This window comes from Pseudorca crassidens, chromosome 11 (genome assembly GCF_039906515.1).
Source record: "Pseudorca crassidens isolate mPseCra1 chromosome 11, mPseCra1.hap1, whole genome shotgun sequence".
Taxonomy (NCBI): domain Eukaryota; kingdom Metazoa; phylum Chordata; class Mammalia; order Artiodactyla; family Delphinidae; genus Pseudorca; species Pseudorca crassidens.
In genome coordinates, this window is record NC_090306.1 from 68,621,314 (window position 1) to 68,637,369 (window position 16,056).

General features: G+C 39.9%; 1 protein-coding gene across 5 annotated transcripts in view; it reads right to left on the bottom strand.

Annotated features, from left to right (window-relative positions):
- LIN7A (lin-7 homolog A, crumbs cell polarity complex component) overlaps positions 1 to 16,056 on the bottom strand; it is a 365,099-nt gene that overhangs the window by 231,157 nt on the left and 117,886 nt on the right. For all 5 annotated transcript variants that reach the window (XR_010932507.1, XR_010932509.1, XM_067697467.1 and 2 more), the window contains one exon: positions 10,111 to 10,229. Coding sequence is in view for 3 of the 5 variants with exons in the window: in XM_067697467.1 (XP_067553568.1) it covers positions 10,111 to 10,229 (119 nt within the window). In the remaining 2 variants the exon portion in view is untranslated. The remainder of the gene's footprint in view (positions 1 to 10,110; positions 10,230 to 16,056) is intronic.

Below are 16,056 nucleotides of genomic sequence, written 5' to 3' on the forward strand. Positions count from 1 at the left end.
GTCAAATGATGTTATTTTTGAAAGGCTGGTGTCAACTATGCAGCCTCTTTCAGCAAGGAATGACGTTTGAATCCTTTTTACATTTGAATCATCTAAGCAGAAGTAACCTTTAAAAGAGTTTTGCAGGCTTTCCAGTTGTTGTAGATCTTCCCCATGCATAAACTGACAAGGCTTTCTCCGTTTCAACTCCCTTTCCCTCACAGATATCCTTCTTTCAGCATTGTAAATGTCACAAATTTTCAGCTCTAAAATCTCTCCCTCCAAAATGGCAGCTGTTTCCAACAGCAACTGTACACGATCAGCAAATCTGGAATCTAGGGACTGGCCTCCTTCTTATGGCCTAACATCTCTACAATAAAATCTAGCCTCGAATGAACCTCTCTTGTCAATTTTTTCTAAGATATAGCAATCCTTTACTTAAAAAATAAACATATTGAAATCTCTGACCCAAGTTCAACCAAGAGCATTAACACATCTTCTGGAAAGCCAAGAAACTTTTGTCAGTAAAAAGAAAACATTTTGCTCCATTCCTAAATAAAAACTTGAAAATATAGGTTGCAGGCTATAGCTGTGAAATTATTGGACCACTTACCACAGAGCAGGCAAGGCATCTTTTAGGATTATTGTCAGAGTCCTTGACATTAATGCACCCTGATGTTGAAAGTAATAAGTCTCTATGAAAAGTAGAATGTTTGTCTTCTTCACCACACTAATCAAGCTGGATGCTAGACCCAGAAACTCCATATGTACTCCTCATGTACACAAAGTATCAAGATTTTTCTTCCATTAGGAGTTTTGCTTAACAAAGAAACTTTTCACTGTTAGAACAACTTGGCCTTTAAAATATCCACGGGGTAGCTCTCTCTCTCTCTCTCTCTCTCTCTCTCTCACACACACACACACCAGGATATCATCATTCACAAGATAGATAAAAATCAGAACTTACTGAAACAATCATAGTTTTCACCCAATTGCATGCCAAGTGGGAATGGCACAGCTATTATTTTCACCATAACTGGCTGCAAAATATTAGCAAAATATCAAAGTTCAGAAGTAGGTTATAGCAAGTGAACAGAGGCACTCTTTTAATTTTGTGTTGTTTTTCTCAGCAACCCACCAGTTCAAACATTTCTAGAGCGCATGATTTGATCAAGCTTTCTCCAATTATTTAATGGTTTCTTTTGCTTGGAAAGGTGTCAAGACACACTGTGGCAAATATAAGTTTTAGTAAATTTTCACTTTTTGAAAATTGAGCTTTTTCTGTAGAAAACAAAAATTCTATATTCTGTGATGTATTTTCAGGATGCTCAGAAATAAGCTTTCTTGACTTCAGGCTCTTGTTGGCAGGAAACTTATCACACAAGAAACAGTCTGGCTTTTGTGCCCCATCACATTTAGCAATGCAAATAAAATCAAAGGAAGTGTAAGAGCCACCAAGCTTTCTTTTCTTTGTCATCTGCCAACTTAAGTTCAGTATGAACAGAAACATATGCATAAACATAATTTCAGATACATTTTTGTTAATTCTGACGAATGTAATGCTATTCTAAATGCCACTATATGACAAGGATGATAATTTTACAGAATGAATCCATGCCACTCTATCCATATTTAAAGTAAAACACTAAAAAACATAGTTTGCCATAAAATTTTTTGCACATAAAGAGAAGGAAATAAAAATAAATCTTATATATATTTGCTTTTTCCACACTTACAACATGAAGCCTATACATGACCTTAAGTTAAAAACTATTGTTCTAAAGTAATCCGAAATATGACCAAATGACCTCCGTTGTTATTAACTTCTCAACATATGACAAGGGTTCCAGATCCTTACGATATTGGTTTATTCTAAAACCACTCCAGACTGTCAACATTTTTCTTAAAATGTGGATCTTCCTATTAAAAAAAAAAAATTCTAGGGACTTCCCAGGTGGCACAGTGGTTAGGAATCTGCCTGCCAATGCAGGGGACGTGGGTTCGATCCCTGGTCCTGGAAGATCCCACATGCCCCGGAGCAACTAAGCCTGTGCACCACAACTACTGAGCCTGCGCTCTAGAGCCCGCGAGCCACAACTACTGAAGCCCGCGCACCTAGAGCCCGTGCTCCACAACTAGAGAAGCCACCGCAGTGATAAGCCTATGCACTGCAACGAAGAGTAGCCCCCGCTCGCCAAAACTAGAGAAAAGTCCACGCACAGCAACTAAGACCAAACGCAGCCAAAAATAAATAAAATTAAAAAAAAAAAAGCAATCGTGTAAAAAAAAATTCTACATTTGTTTGATTAGTAACTAAAGAACTATTATTCTCTATAGTTGTAACTAATATTTCCATTAAAACATAGTAAAATTTTGTGTTGTCACTAAAACCACTATTTCACCAAAATAGGTACCATTTCTTAACTAGTTACTCTTTTAGCTAGGCACTATATTAGTCAAGGTATTTTATATTTTTTATCTCATTTGATCTAGTGTTCCCACCAGTCCCAGGAAGTTATTTTATGTAAAAAAAAAAAAAAAAATTAAACAAAACCAAGATCATAGAGATTAAGTAACTTGCACAAGATCACATAATTAAATGGCCAAGCAAAACTTTGAATCCAGGTTATCTGAATCCATTGTCAATGCTCTTTCTAATTCCATGTAATGTTCTTCCTATCTTTCCATTATATATATATATATTTTTTTTTTCTTTTTTTTGCATTACGCGGGCCTCTCACTGTTGTGGCCTCTCCCGTTGCGGAGCACAGGCTCCAGATGCACAGGCTCAGCGGCCATGGCTCACGGGCCCAGCCGCTCCGCGGCATGTGGGATCTTCCCGGACCAGGGCATGAACCCGTGTCCCCTGCATCAGCAGGCAGACTCTCAACCACTGTTCCACCAGGGTAGCCCTCTCCATTACATTATAGTACATTATGCCATGATTAGCATCAACCAGCCTTCCTTCTTTCTTCCCTCCTCCCTTCTTTCCTCTTCCTTTCTCTTCCTTTTTTCCTCTCACTCTCCCTTCCTCCAACTCTTCTTTCTCCATCTGTGTATCCTTGTTTCATCTCATCTTGTCACTACTGACCCAAGGATATGTTTTCTTAAAGTAATTAGAAATCTATATGCTATTATACAACCAATCATTAGCTTTCTCATAAAGCTCATTGCATTTGCCATCTGCGTTTTCATGCACAAAGTAGATTAAGATGCTGTACAAAACAGCATCAAGAATGAGCACTTGAGTCATAAAGTTATGGCCCATGAGACTGTGGAATTAGGATGCAATGGCTCAATTTATTTTAATGCATGACAGTGGGGCAATGAATACGTCTATTAGTCTTATGGGTTTTCTTAGATCTAGTCTATAGAAACTACCATTCTTATTCCCATCTGTTAACTATTTCCTGACTTACCAAAACACTGTACCCAGTAATAATTTGGGACTCTACTCTTTAATAATAATGGCATCCACTGATTGTGTAATTATTGGCTACCAGACTGTACTAGGAGGTTTTACATGTATGATCTCTAATTATCAGAATCACCTCAAGGCTGATGGTATTACTCCCACTATTAAGAACTGATGAAATTTTAGAGAGGTCAAAAATAAGTAGCTAAGTTGGGATTCGAACATTGGTAAACTTGACTATAGCACGGCTCTAATGACTTTGCTGCTCACTCTGATCTGACAAAATGTCTAGCAGTGACATTTTCCACATATTACTGGTGGAAGGCATGGTGGTGATAATTCTCAATCTATACATCCCTCCAAAAAAAAAAAAACTCACTGGAAACTAAGAGCACTTAAATGGCAGACTGGGGGGCTTCCTTGGTGGCGCAGTGGTTGAGAGTCCGCCTGCCGATGCAGGGGACACGGATTCGTGCCCCGGTCCAGGAGGATCCCACATGCCGTGGAGCGGCTGCGCCCGTGAGCCATGGCCGCTGAGCCTGAGCGTCCGGAGCCTGTGCTCCGCATCAGGAGAGGCCACAACGATGAGAGGCCTGCGTATCGCAAAAAAAAAAAAAAAAAAATAGCAGACTGATACATTCCAACTATTTCTTCTATGTTGATTATACCTTCAAGTCTATAAAGCAAAGAAAAACCTTCATAAAGAAATCGTGTGAGGGCTTCCCTGGCGGCGCAGTGGTTGAGAGTCCACCTGCTGATGCAGGGGACACGGGTTCGTGCCCCGGTCGGGGAAGATCCCACATGCCGCGGAGCGGCTGGGCCCGTGAGCCATGACCGCTGAGCCTGCGCGTCCGGAGCCTGTGCTCCGCAACGGGAGAGGCCACAACAGTGAGAGGCCCACGTACCGCAAAAAAAAAAAAGAAAAAGAAATGTTGTGAGACTTAGATGGGGTGGGAGGTAGTGATGGAGGGTTAATGAGCTCCATCCTAAGGAAGAAAAAAAAGAGTAGGAGCAAATGGGAGATAAGCTAGAAGCAAATGCAATCTATGACCAAAGTGTCTCAACATTTAAAGTGTCTCAACATTTAAAAATTTATGAGCCATCTAATGGGCATTGGTACACTATATCAGATAATAATTTCACATAGTTTTAAAAAGATTTATCACAGCTTACTAAAAACACAACATAGTTTTAAAAAATTAATTTTGTTTTATAGCAGTAAAAGGGTTGATACTGCTTATAACCTTTTTCCAAGGTAAATTTGGCTTGATGACTATTTTATTTTTTATTTTTTTTAGCTATGAAAATGGAGACGCATGATTTAATAGAAAACGTATTTGAGTTTGATGACTATTTTAGTATCAGTCAGGATAGCTTGAGTTTTGCTGTGGTACCATAACCCCAACATCTTGGGGGCTTAAAGTAACAAAGGTTTACTGCTTGCTGATCCTACACGTTCATTAAGAGTTAGCTAAAGCCTGCATTTCTCATTTTCCCACTCTGTAATCCAGGCTGATAGATCATTTATCAAATAAAACATCACTAGTCGTATGAAAAGGAAAGGGAACATAGCAAATACTGCACTGACTCAAAGGTTTCCATGAGGAAGTGGCAAGCACCCTTCCACTCACATTTCCTTAATCAAAGCAGTTGTCATAACCACATGAGCTGAAGGGAGGATGGAGAAGTCCAACTGTAATATGTCCTAAGAAGGAGAGGAGAATTGGAATATTTTTCAATAATCCACTATCACAGAATGATAGCTTCTAGGTAGAGTTGGTTTTATTTTCTTATTGTATAGTTCTATTGTATTAGAAAATACTAGCACACACCATCTGGTGATCGGCCAAGGAAGGTAGTTTGGGGTAACTATGTCATTCAGTTCTGTATATTTGGTTCAAATATGCAAGCGATAGGCATAAGTGTAGGAGTAAGTCCACACCACGGTCTGCTCTCAGCAGCACAGCATACACCAGATCAGTGAGCATATCATTCTGGAAAGCAGGAAGCCTGAAGGCTTTAAAACTTGGAAGATAATGATAGTAAATAGATGGCTAATTCTGTTTGTTCATGGGTTTTTTTTTAACATTTTAGTTTCAGAAGGAATATTCTGGTATTCTGTTGCAGAAATTGGATTTTCTCTTAAAATATGACCATTCAATATACTATTGATTCCTTACTCTGAAGCACAAGAATATAAAGTGTTGGGAAAAAGTCCATCTTTTGGCAATTGAGCTATCTGAACGGCAACTTAATTCTCTTAGGAAATTCTCTTATCCAAAAATCAACATTTTATAATCCTTTTATTTCAACCCTTATTTTTCCTTATATTTTAATTTATAAGTTTGGGTCATTCAAGCTAATTAATACAGTGATGAACTAAAACTTGAAGAAGCCACTTAAAGTGGCAGAGATGATTTTTACTGGGAATCAGTAGCATAGATTTTTAAAGTTCATCTCTCATTCAAAACTTTGTGTGAACTTTCTTTTGTCAACCGGTACCTCTCACTTTGGAAAAGCAGCATCACCTGTCACCCCATTTCTCTGCCATGTACTCCGAAATTACTTGCACCGAATAGGTACAATTGAATTATTAATCAGGTCTTGTTAAGATCACTGAGCAAAAAAACACAAGCAAGGTAAGTACTGTCAACTACTATCTGTATTCTGTGAATAAAGCTGGGTGTGGATTGTCATTCAAGTGCACTCATTTATTAATAGATCAATGACTTTCTTAGTTGTATACATAGATGGTCTCATTTCAGTACTGATCTCAACAAAACTTTTTCAGTCTTTGTTACAGAGTACAGAAAAAGTTAAGTAGAGAAAACACCTCCTCTCTTTTAATCATCCACATTAAAAAACAAAATAAAATTTCATGAAACTATTCTTCCCATATAAGTGCTGCACATACGCCAGAAGCTGATTCGGTGGTTTCACCCAAATGTAAAGCAAAATATGGGATTGCCTCAACATGAAACAATAACTACTGTCACACATGTATATGGCAAAAACAAAACCGGCAATAGCTTGTCCTGCTTTCTTTTAAAGCATAATTTGGGCTTTACAGTCTTGTTGGCAGTGGTGTAACCTGCACCTGTTTTTGCTCTGGTAAGTGCAACTAAGAAGGGTGCCTCTGTAGTTCTTGTTCTTTTCTCCAACAGTCCTGACAACATTTATAACTTTCACACTGGAAAGTATTTACTGGCAAATATTTCTGAAAAGCCAAATAATTTAACCACAGAAATTCTGAGCATTATTTGAATAAGAAACCAAAAGTTCAAAGGTTTCATGCCAGCATGACAGGCAGTACCCAAGAGACCAGGAGTGAAATTAGATGTTATTTTCAGGTATTCATCATCTTACATCATCGTACTTCCTAGTTGTACTTTATTGGCTTGTGGATTCACCTGTCTGGCAAACTGTATTCATATTTTATATTTTTATTGAACAAATTTTCATTAGATGGATTTGCAATATTATTCAATGATTCAGAATTTTTGTATACATATAGGCTTTACACTTTTATCATTACTTCCCACAGTTAGTGTAAAACAACCCCATAAGAATAATAAAAATCCCAGACGTAACAAATATAAACAATACTATGCAACTGGTATGAAATGTTAGCCAAGATGAAGGGACCAAATCAATTTCTATATAACATGTATTGCCTTTTTTTTTTATTATTTTTTTAACATGTATTGCCTTTAAGAACAAAATTATTACTAAGGACGGTGCTGTGAACATAAAATTAATCTTAGTCCAAGTTTATAAAATGTAAGGTAGATAAATTATATCTCTTTTTCCCCTCTGAAATTTTTGGACTGCTTATAGATCAGTTATAGATTTGCATGGACCACTAATGATAAACATATCACACTTTACCACAGAGTTTGTAAGATATATTTATAATGCCTATACAATGTCTCTTTTCATTTTTTTCTTACTCCCATCCTCTTTTTCCTTACCAAGGTCTTTAAAGAAGAAGGCCTGTGTGTTTATGTGAACAGATATCTACGTCGCATTTACATCTCCAGCATCAGCTTCTCCCCTAAGCTTCAGACTTAGATACCTGCCAGACATCTCTACGTGGATGTCTGAAAAGGACCGTCAATTTACTATGCCCAGAACAGAGCTCTTGTATAGGCTTATCCAAACCTGGTCCACCTCCAGAGATTCCCACCTCATTATATCACCACTGATCCGATTGTTCAAGTCCAAACCTAAGAATCCATTGAGACGCCTCTCTCTCATCCATATATCCAATATGTCAATGCTTATTGTCTTTATTCTCAAAAACATACATATTGAACTTGACAACTCCCCACTACGTGCACTGCTGTCACTTTGGTCCAGGCTGCCATCATCTCATCTCTTACGTGACCTACTCCTTACCTTATTACTGGTCTCTCTTATTTCTACTCTTGCACAGACACTTGTATTCTCTAAGTAGTCAGAGGAACATTTTTAAAAAGCTAATCTGGTGAGGTAAAACTCTCCAAGGGCTTCCTATCATGCTTAGGATAGAGTCCAGTGTTCTTACCATGGCCTGCGAGGCCTTGTGTGATCTGCTCTCCAGCTGCCTCTAGGAAGCCTACCTTCCTTATTTCACTGTTCCTTCCATGGACTGAGATAATTCTTGCCTCTGTGTTTTTTCACTTGTGATTTCCTCTGCCTGGAACACTATACCCCCTGATACCTGTGTGACTTCTTCCTTCAATTAGGTTATTTTCTGACCACGCTAATTTAATAGAGCCCTACCCGTACTCCCTTAATCCTGCTTTATTTCTCTCCATAGTCTTGTCACTTTCTGATATTGTATTATACATTTATTTATCATCATTTTCTCACTGGAATGTAAGTTCCATAAAAGTAGACACTTTGCACTGATCACAAGCCAAACTCCCAGTGAGCAGAGAGAGCTATTCGATGGTTCCTATTCTTTAGTTAGTTCTGTGGAAATAGAAAGGTGATAGGATATCTAAGATGAAAAGTCAGCCACCAAATCTCAGGGGAGCAGCACTCTGTGAAAGATAGGGGACTTAGCCTTAGTCTACAGAGTGACTACAGGAGGCCTGTGGAGTTTCTACATATCTTATACCTTTCCCACTGAGCAGCTGATAGCCGAGAATTCATACACTTTGAGGAATTTTCTTTCAGTCTTCGGTCAAATTCATCAATTAAAGCTTAGAGATGGGGGACTTCCCTGGTGGCGCAGTGGTTAAGAATCTGCCTGCCAATGCAGGGGACATGGGTTCAAGCCCTGGTCTGGGAAGATTCCACATGCCGCGGAGCAACTAAGCCCGTGCACCACAACTACTCAGCCTGCACTCTAGAGCTCTCAAGCCACAACTACTGAGCCTGTGTGCCACAAGTACTGAAGCCCGTGCACCTAGAGTCCATGCTCCACAACAAGAGAAGCCACCGCGTGAGAAGCCCGTGCACCGCAACGAAGAGTAGCCCCCGCTCACTGCAACCAGAGAAAGCCTGCGTGCAACAACGAAGACCCAACACAGCCAAAATAAATAAATAAATAAATTTTAAAAAAAAGCTTAGAGATAGAATTATGGTTATTACCTTAAGCTGCGTTCATTATAAACAAAAATTAAGTAGTTAACACCTTCACTTAATAAAGATTTAGCACAAGCGCAGTCTAAGTCAAATCCCAGCAAAATCCAAATATTAACCTCATTGGGTAGGCTATGGCTTACATATGTAGTGAGAGAGGTCTTGTGTGTCTCTGCCTTAGGCACTTGAGGTTTTTTCACTTAGTGACAACCCATAAACTAGCACTGTTGAGGCACAGAGTATGTGTTACCCACAAGTAGAGTTGCAAAGAGGAAGGGAGGCTGATACAAGCATTCCTTGAGAGGTGCATGCCCTCTGCTACAACAAACTCTCCTGGCAGTCACTGGGTTCAGCTGGCTTTGGAGAGGATGACAGTACTTAATTCACTACTGGGGACTTCTAGCAGGACAGATATGTTGGATATATGCACTTTAAGTGCTAATTAATGAATTATTATTTAGTACCTGATAGGGAAGGGGTGATGGGCTTACTGAATAAAACAATGTAGTGTATATATCTTAAGTGTACATCTTGTAACCAGTGAAATACATTAATTGATTAGTCAATTCCACCACCAGTCAATAAAAAATTCAAACAGTCATTTTAAACACACTTGTTTCACCTCAGTCTTCTTGAAACTGTTAACCAGGAAAGCATTATAAAGATTTGTTGAAGGGCATATCAGCCTGTTCAATTTCCCCTTATTGCACTAGACAGTAATGTCTGGATAACTATAACTTTAGTCAGTAGGAGGTTACTCTTTCAGATTTACCTGAGGAAGATTTAGCTGAGTGTTCTTTTAAGAAAAGCTCAGTCCCCATTAATTATGACTATTTCTACCTGAATTTCCAGATGACTTCATGTGACTACTAAATAGTTTAGACTATACGCCAGAGTCCCCTGCTGAGGCAGTCACTTCATTGGTACCATAAGATCAACATTTGGTTTTATATGAATGCATAAATCCTAACTGAATCTAATTTTGGAATTTAGCAGACTAAATTATTTTTATCATCTGTCCAAGCAGTTAGAAAGCTAAGATGCAGTTACAATCTTAACTATTTCAACTGTTTGTGTGGAAAAGACATGTTTTCTGTTCAGAAGACATATGGCAGAATATAGTTATTAAAATCTTAGTCTCATACCTCTCGAATAGCAGTACAAAACTCACTCTGGAGCACTTTTTTGAGGGACTGTAGCTTGTGCACTGGTACTTCTCCAGATTCCTGCAGTTTTTCCAGTAATTCAATGGCTCTGGCAACATCTGAATGAAAAAAAAAAGAAATCAAAATGGAGAGACATGGAGTAAACTGAATCTCATCACCAAAGTACCATCATTTCAGTGACAATGAAAACAGTGACAAAGAAAAGTAAGTGGAATTAATTGCAAAATGAGAATTTACAATTCATAGCTTATTGATCTCATCTTTTGATAAAAGCTCATTTAAATCTATTCCACACAACTTGTCACTTAATACATCTTCCTTAATGGCATTTCTCATAAGTTATTTCTTGTCACACAAATTAGTCTGAATATTCTTTCAGGAAAGAAGAGCAGGAAGCATGTCTTTTGTATATTCTGATACCCCAATAACCAAATGAACCCTGTTAATTTTACCTCTGAGATGCTTTTTTCAGGTTTTCTTTTCGCATTCCACATTTATCACACCTGCATTTTTACAGTTATTAGTATGACGATTTGATTAATGTGCATCTTCTCCACTTGTCGATAAACTCCTTGAGGGTAAGAACTTAATTGGGTTTATTCATCACTGCAGCCCCAGAGTCTGGTGTAATTTATGTGGTTAACACCAGGCTACGGTCATTTAAGTTTTAAGGCCCCCCCTGTATCTTGGGAACAATTAAATTATACTAAGGATAACCAGCTTAATAATGCTAGGAAATTGGGCCGTATGGACAGTGCCAATATATAATTTCCCTGGAAGATAAGGACCAGTAGAGAACAGACTAAGTCAGATGACCTGGGGGTATACTGGGCTGCACCTAATGGAAGAATAAAATTAATTCTTACTTATGACTTCAATAATACTGCTAGCTATGTTATTCGCACTTTGCCTGTTTTACCAGATTGTTGTTTCTTGCATTACCAAATGTGTCAATGAGCCTCTGACAAAAATATATAGCTCTATATGAGATCGATGATTGTAACAGTGTAACTCCAGATATGGCAAGATGCAACAAGAGGGGATTTTTTCCTGGACTGCAACAGACTAGTAAGACAGACGGTCCAGAGACTTTTGGCTACGTTAATAAGGTCTAGTCCAATAGTAGCACATAGAGTGGCCTATCAACAAAATCTTCGTCAGACCTGGGAATGAGCATTCCTAGCACTGTGGGACAAAATGGTCACGAAATACCTCTCAAACCATGGTCGAATTTATGACAGTGAGGGGGCCCTGTCACCTACAAACTGGCACTTGCCATCTACCTCCACAAGGATCAAATTATGAGCTGCTGCAGCTGCTGACCTTCAACACCCCCTAAAAGGAGTTCAAGGTGGAGGTCGATAATGAGGCCCTCTGTGCTTTGGGAAAAACTGGCAGAACAGGTCTTTAGATAGTTAGATATTTTCAGGAGAAGATTTTATGAGCCCAGTTCTTGCATTTCCTCGTATCTAGAAAAGCACTAAGATCCTTCATGGTGGTGTCTGCTCCTCGTGACTAGCAGTAATTTTCACAGGACCAGCAGAAACCTTCTCCAAAAAGTAAGAGCTTGATTGCATGTACTCCCCCCTCCATGAAAATCACATATACATTGACCTTCCCTCAGACCTCTTTGGAGCAGTTTCTCAGAACTATGTGGAATGCTGTCTCCCGGGCTATAGTCCTCATTTTGCCCCAAATAAAACTTACACACACACACACACACACACACACACACACACACACACACACACGTTAATATATCAAGAAACACAGTCTCTTATAGCCATAGCTTTAAAATTCCCAGGATGGTCTTGTATTGCCAAAAGAAAATGATATGATGAAGGCTATTTTAAAAATACTTATGGTGGAGCTTCCCTGGTGGCGCAGTGGTTGAGAGTCCGCCTGCCGATGCAGGGGACACGGGTTCGTGCCCCGGTCCGGGAAGATCCCACATGCCGCGGAGCGGCTGGGCCCGTGAGCCATGGCCGCTGAGCCTGCGCATCTGGAGCCTGTGCTCCGCAAGGGGAGAGGCCACAGCAGTGAGAGGCCCGCGTACCGCAAAAAAATAATAATAATAATACTTATGGTGATCTCTTCTACCTCTCTTGCTGTAGTCAATAACTCACTGAAAAGTCACTCAGGCATTTATGTATAGAATAGAGATTTTCAATTCCTAAGTGATTAACTCCAGAAAGTATCCCGTATCCCTGCCATCAGATTATAAATTCATCCATCCATCCATCCCTCAATTTGTGTTCCTATTAAACTTGGCACTACCTTAACAAGACACACTTCTGCATTCACAGCTAAATGAGAAAAAAAACATAACAGTATAGCTACCTATAATAAAATTTCTACCACCTCTGAATTAGGGTGGGGTTGGTATAGGTTTATGTATCTAACCAAAGAAAATAACCAAAAAGTAACTTTAATGGACACTCTCCTTTGACGTACTGCCAACTGATTGCCAATCTTAGCCCAAGGAAGCATAAATCCTGAAATCAGTAAGACACTGCCAGTTTCAAAAGTCTGTCCTTTGTTACATAAACTGAAAGTCAACATAGTCAACTGTACCACACCAGCCACATCCACAATCAGTAAGATACCAAGCTAAGAATTGTATGCATTTCTAACTGCATGAAAGACTCTAGATGCCAACAGGCACCTGGAACTCTCAACATGTTTAAAACTGTGCTCATCATATTTTTTTCCTGAAATTAGCTCTTCTCTTCTTATATTCCATATTTCTATTAATAGCATCTCCATTCAGCCTGTCTTCCAAGCTAGACCATGGCATCATCTTTCAGATTCACCCCCACATGCAATTAGTCAGTAAGTGCTGCAGGTTCTATCTCAAAATGCCTTTTGAATGGAAACCCTTTGCTTCATTACTTCTCTCCTGAGGTACTGGAACATGTCCTAACTGTTCTTTAAGTGGCTTTTCTTTTACAGTCCACTGTCCACTCTGCTCCCAGAGTGATAAATCTCATTATTATACTCTCTTGCATAAAACCTTCTCTGGCTTCCTACTGCCTAAAGGGTGAAATTCGGACCACTTAGGGCTACATACAAAGCCCTTAACAACCAACCTCTTATGACTCATCTCTAGAAACCTCCTCCTGCCCATTCTATACGTTGACCATCCAAAATTTTCACTATTCTAGGACACGCCACAGGAACACCATGTCTCTGTGACTTTGTACATATCATCCCCTGTTCCTGGAATGCAATTAATTTATTCATCCAATAGTGCCAGGCATGGGAGACACTGTGGTAATAGAGACAGAGGGGTGCTCTTGCTTTCATGGCATTTATAGGTCTGACGGATCACAGATACCCAACAGAGGGGGCATGAGCTATAAAAGCAGCTCTACAGGCTAGTACATGGATGTCTAACCAAGACATTTATCATCATCCAGGAGGTCAGGGAGGAGCTCTTTGTGAAAATAACAGCTAAGCACAGCCCTGGGTAGGAGGTACAGGTGAGGACAAGGAGAAAAAAAGTTCCAGGCAAATAAGTGCGGATTGAAGTCTTACCAAGAGAGTGTGGGGCATTCACAGAACTGAGAGTTCAGTATGGCTGAAGTTGAAACCAGGCCAAGAGTAGCAAGAGATGCAGCAGAGAGAAATCATATCACGGAGGGTGTGTTAGGTCATGTAGGGAAGACTTGGCTTAAATAGCATCTCCTTAGGCATGTCTTCCCTGACCCTCCAAGGCAGATTTAGTTGCTATCATAGCCATGATCCCACAGTCCTTTGTTCACTTATCCACTGTAATAATTACTACTCTCTGCTATAGCTCGTTTTGCATATATGTCTCCATCCTTCACCCTTGCAAATATATTAGCTTCTTGAGGTTAGGAACAGTATCTTATTTGTTATTGTATCCATAGTTCAGTGAGGAGTACTTGACAGATATTAGGTGTTTATATTTGTTGAATGAATGATGGATTAATTAATGAGACTAGCTAGGAAGGCAGGGGTTAGAGGTCTATGTCTAGGTGGACATATAACTAACTTCTCCTGAGACGAAACCTCCAGATCACTATCAGCCGTGATCAAGACTGGCTTGGGTCTGGTGTGGGGGGAAAGGACTCAAGCCTGAATCCGTAGGCTAAAGGGTATCACGTGACTGAACTAGAAGAAGTTCAGAAAAGCTGAAAGTGACTATTCAGGAGTTCTCACCCTGGACTGCACTTTAAAATTACCTGGAATACATTTTAAAATTATTTATTTATTCCCCCATTTTATTGAGATATAATTGACATATAACACTGTATTAGTTTAAGCGTACAACATAATGATTTAATATATGTATACAGCAAAATGATTACCACAATAAGTTATTAATGCCTGAGACTCACCCCAAATGAATTAAACCAGAATATATGGAACAGTGGTTCTCAACCTTGGCTGCAGACTGGAACCACCTGGGGAGCTTTAAAACCCTTGGATACCTGGGCCTCACCCCAGAGATTCCAGTGAGATTGGCCTAGGGGGAGGCCTAGGCATTAGGCTTTTGAAAGCCCTCAAGGTGATGCTGAAGTGCAGCCATGGTTGAGAACCACTGGTCTAGTTGGCATGGGTAGTTTTATAGCCCTATTTAATGCAAATGTGCATGCAGGGTTAAGCACCTCTGCTACAAATCAATGGTTCTAAAACATGAGTGTGCCTAAGAATTCCCTGCGGAAATGTATTAAAATGTAGGTTCCCGACCCCTCACCCCCACTTGAGGGAGGTTGATTCAGGAGGTGTGAGGATAAGGCCCAGGAATTTGCCTTTTAAACAAATGATTCAAGTGATTCCAAAGTAGTTTCACAGACCCCATTTCAAGAGATAGTGAACAAAATGATGGTTCAGATTTCTTTCAGCCCCAGCATTCCAGAAACACTTGCATTTTCTATTATTCTTTGATACCCGTAGAACAGGATACTGAATGGGATTCTTCTGGGAGTCTCACAATTATTGACAAAAGTCCATGAATGGAAGTAATTAGTGTTAAGTACCAGCCCCATCCTGAAACAATGCTCCTAGCAAAGGCTGCTCACCTGGATCACCTGTGGAGTTTTAAAACCAGCCTGCTTCCCCAGACCAATTATTCAAAATCTCTAAGTGTGAGATCCACTCATGAGGTTTTGTTTCTTTGTTCTTAAGCTTCCAGATGATTCCTATGACCATCCAAAGTTGAGAAATAAAGTTCAAAAAAGAGCGATCAAAGAAATTAGACACTATCCACCATATTAAGACTTATTCGAAGCTGGGCCGGTCCTTTTATGTAACGTAATACCATAGGCCGTTTCCAGTTCTTATTAAGAGGTAACTGGGGGATTTCCCTGGTGGCGCAGTGGTTAAGAATCCGCCTGCTAATGCAGGGGACACAGATTCAAGCCCTGGTGCGGGAAGATCCCACATGCCACGGAGCAACTAAGCCCGTGTGCCACAACTACTGAGCCTGGGCTCTAGAGCCTGCGAGCCACAACTACTGAAGCCCGCATTCCTAGAGTCCATGCTCCTGCAACAAGAGAAGCCACTGCAGTGAGAAGCCCATGCACCACAACGAAGAGTAGCCCCCGCTCGCTGCAACTAGAGAAAGCCCACACGCAGCAACGAAGACCCAACACAGCCAAAAATAAATAAACTGATTAAAAAAAAAGATTTAATTGTGAGATGAAAGAAAATTCATGAAAAATTGTTAAGTCATTAACTTTGGACAGAATACTAGGTCTTTTGCTTCTCTTCCATTAACCAAGCGAGGAGTGTTCCAAATAGAACCAATTGTAGCCATTGGGGGTTGCCTGCAGAGGGAGACTAGAATCCCTTTCCTGGTGAGACAGGCAGCAGACATGGTGATCTGCCTGCCCTCTGCCTATCTGATCAGAGGGAGAGATCTGGAGAGCAGTGGCACTAGAGCATGAATCATCTTGC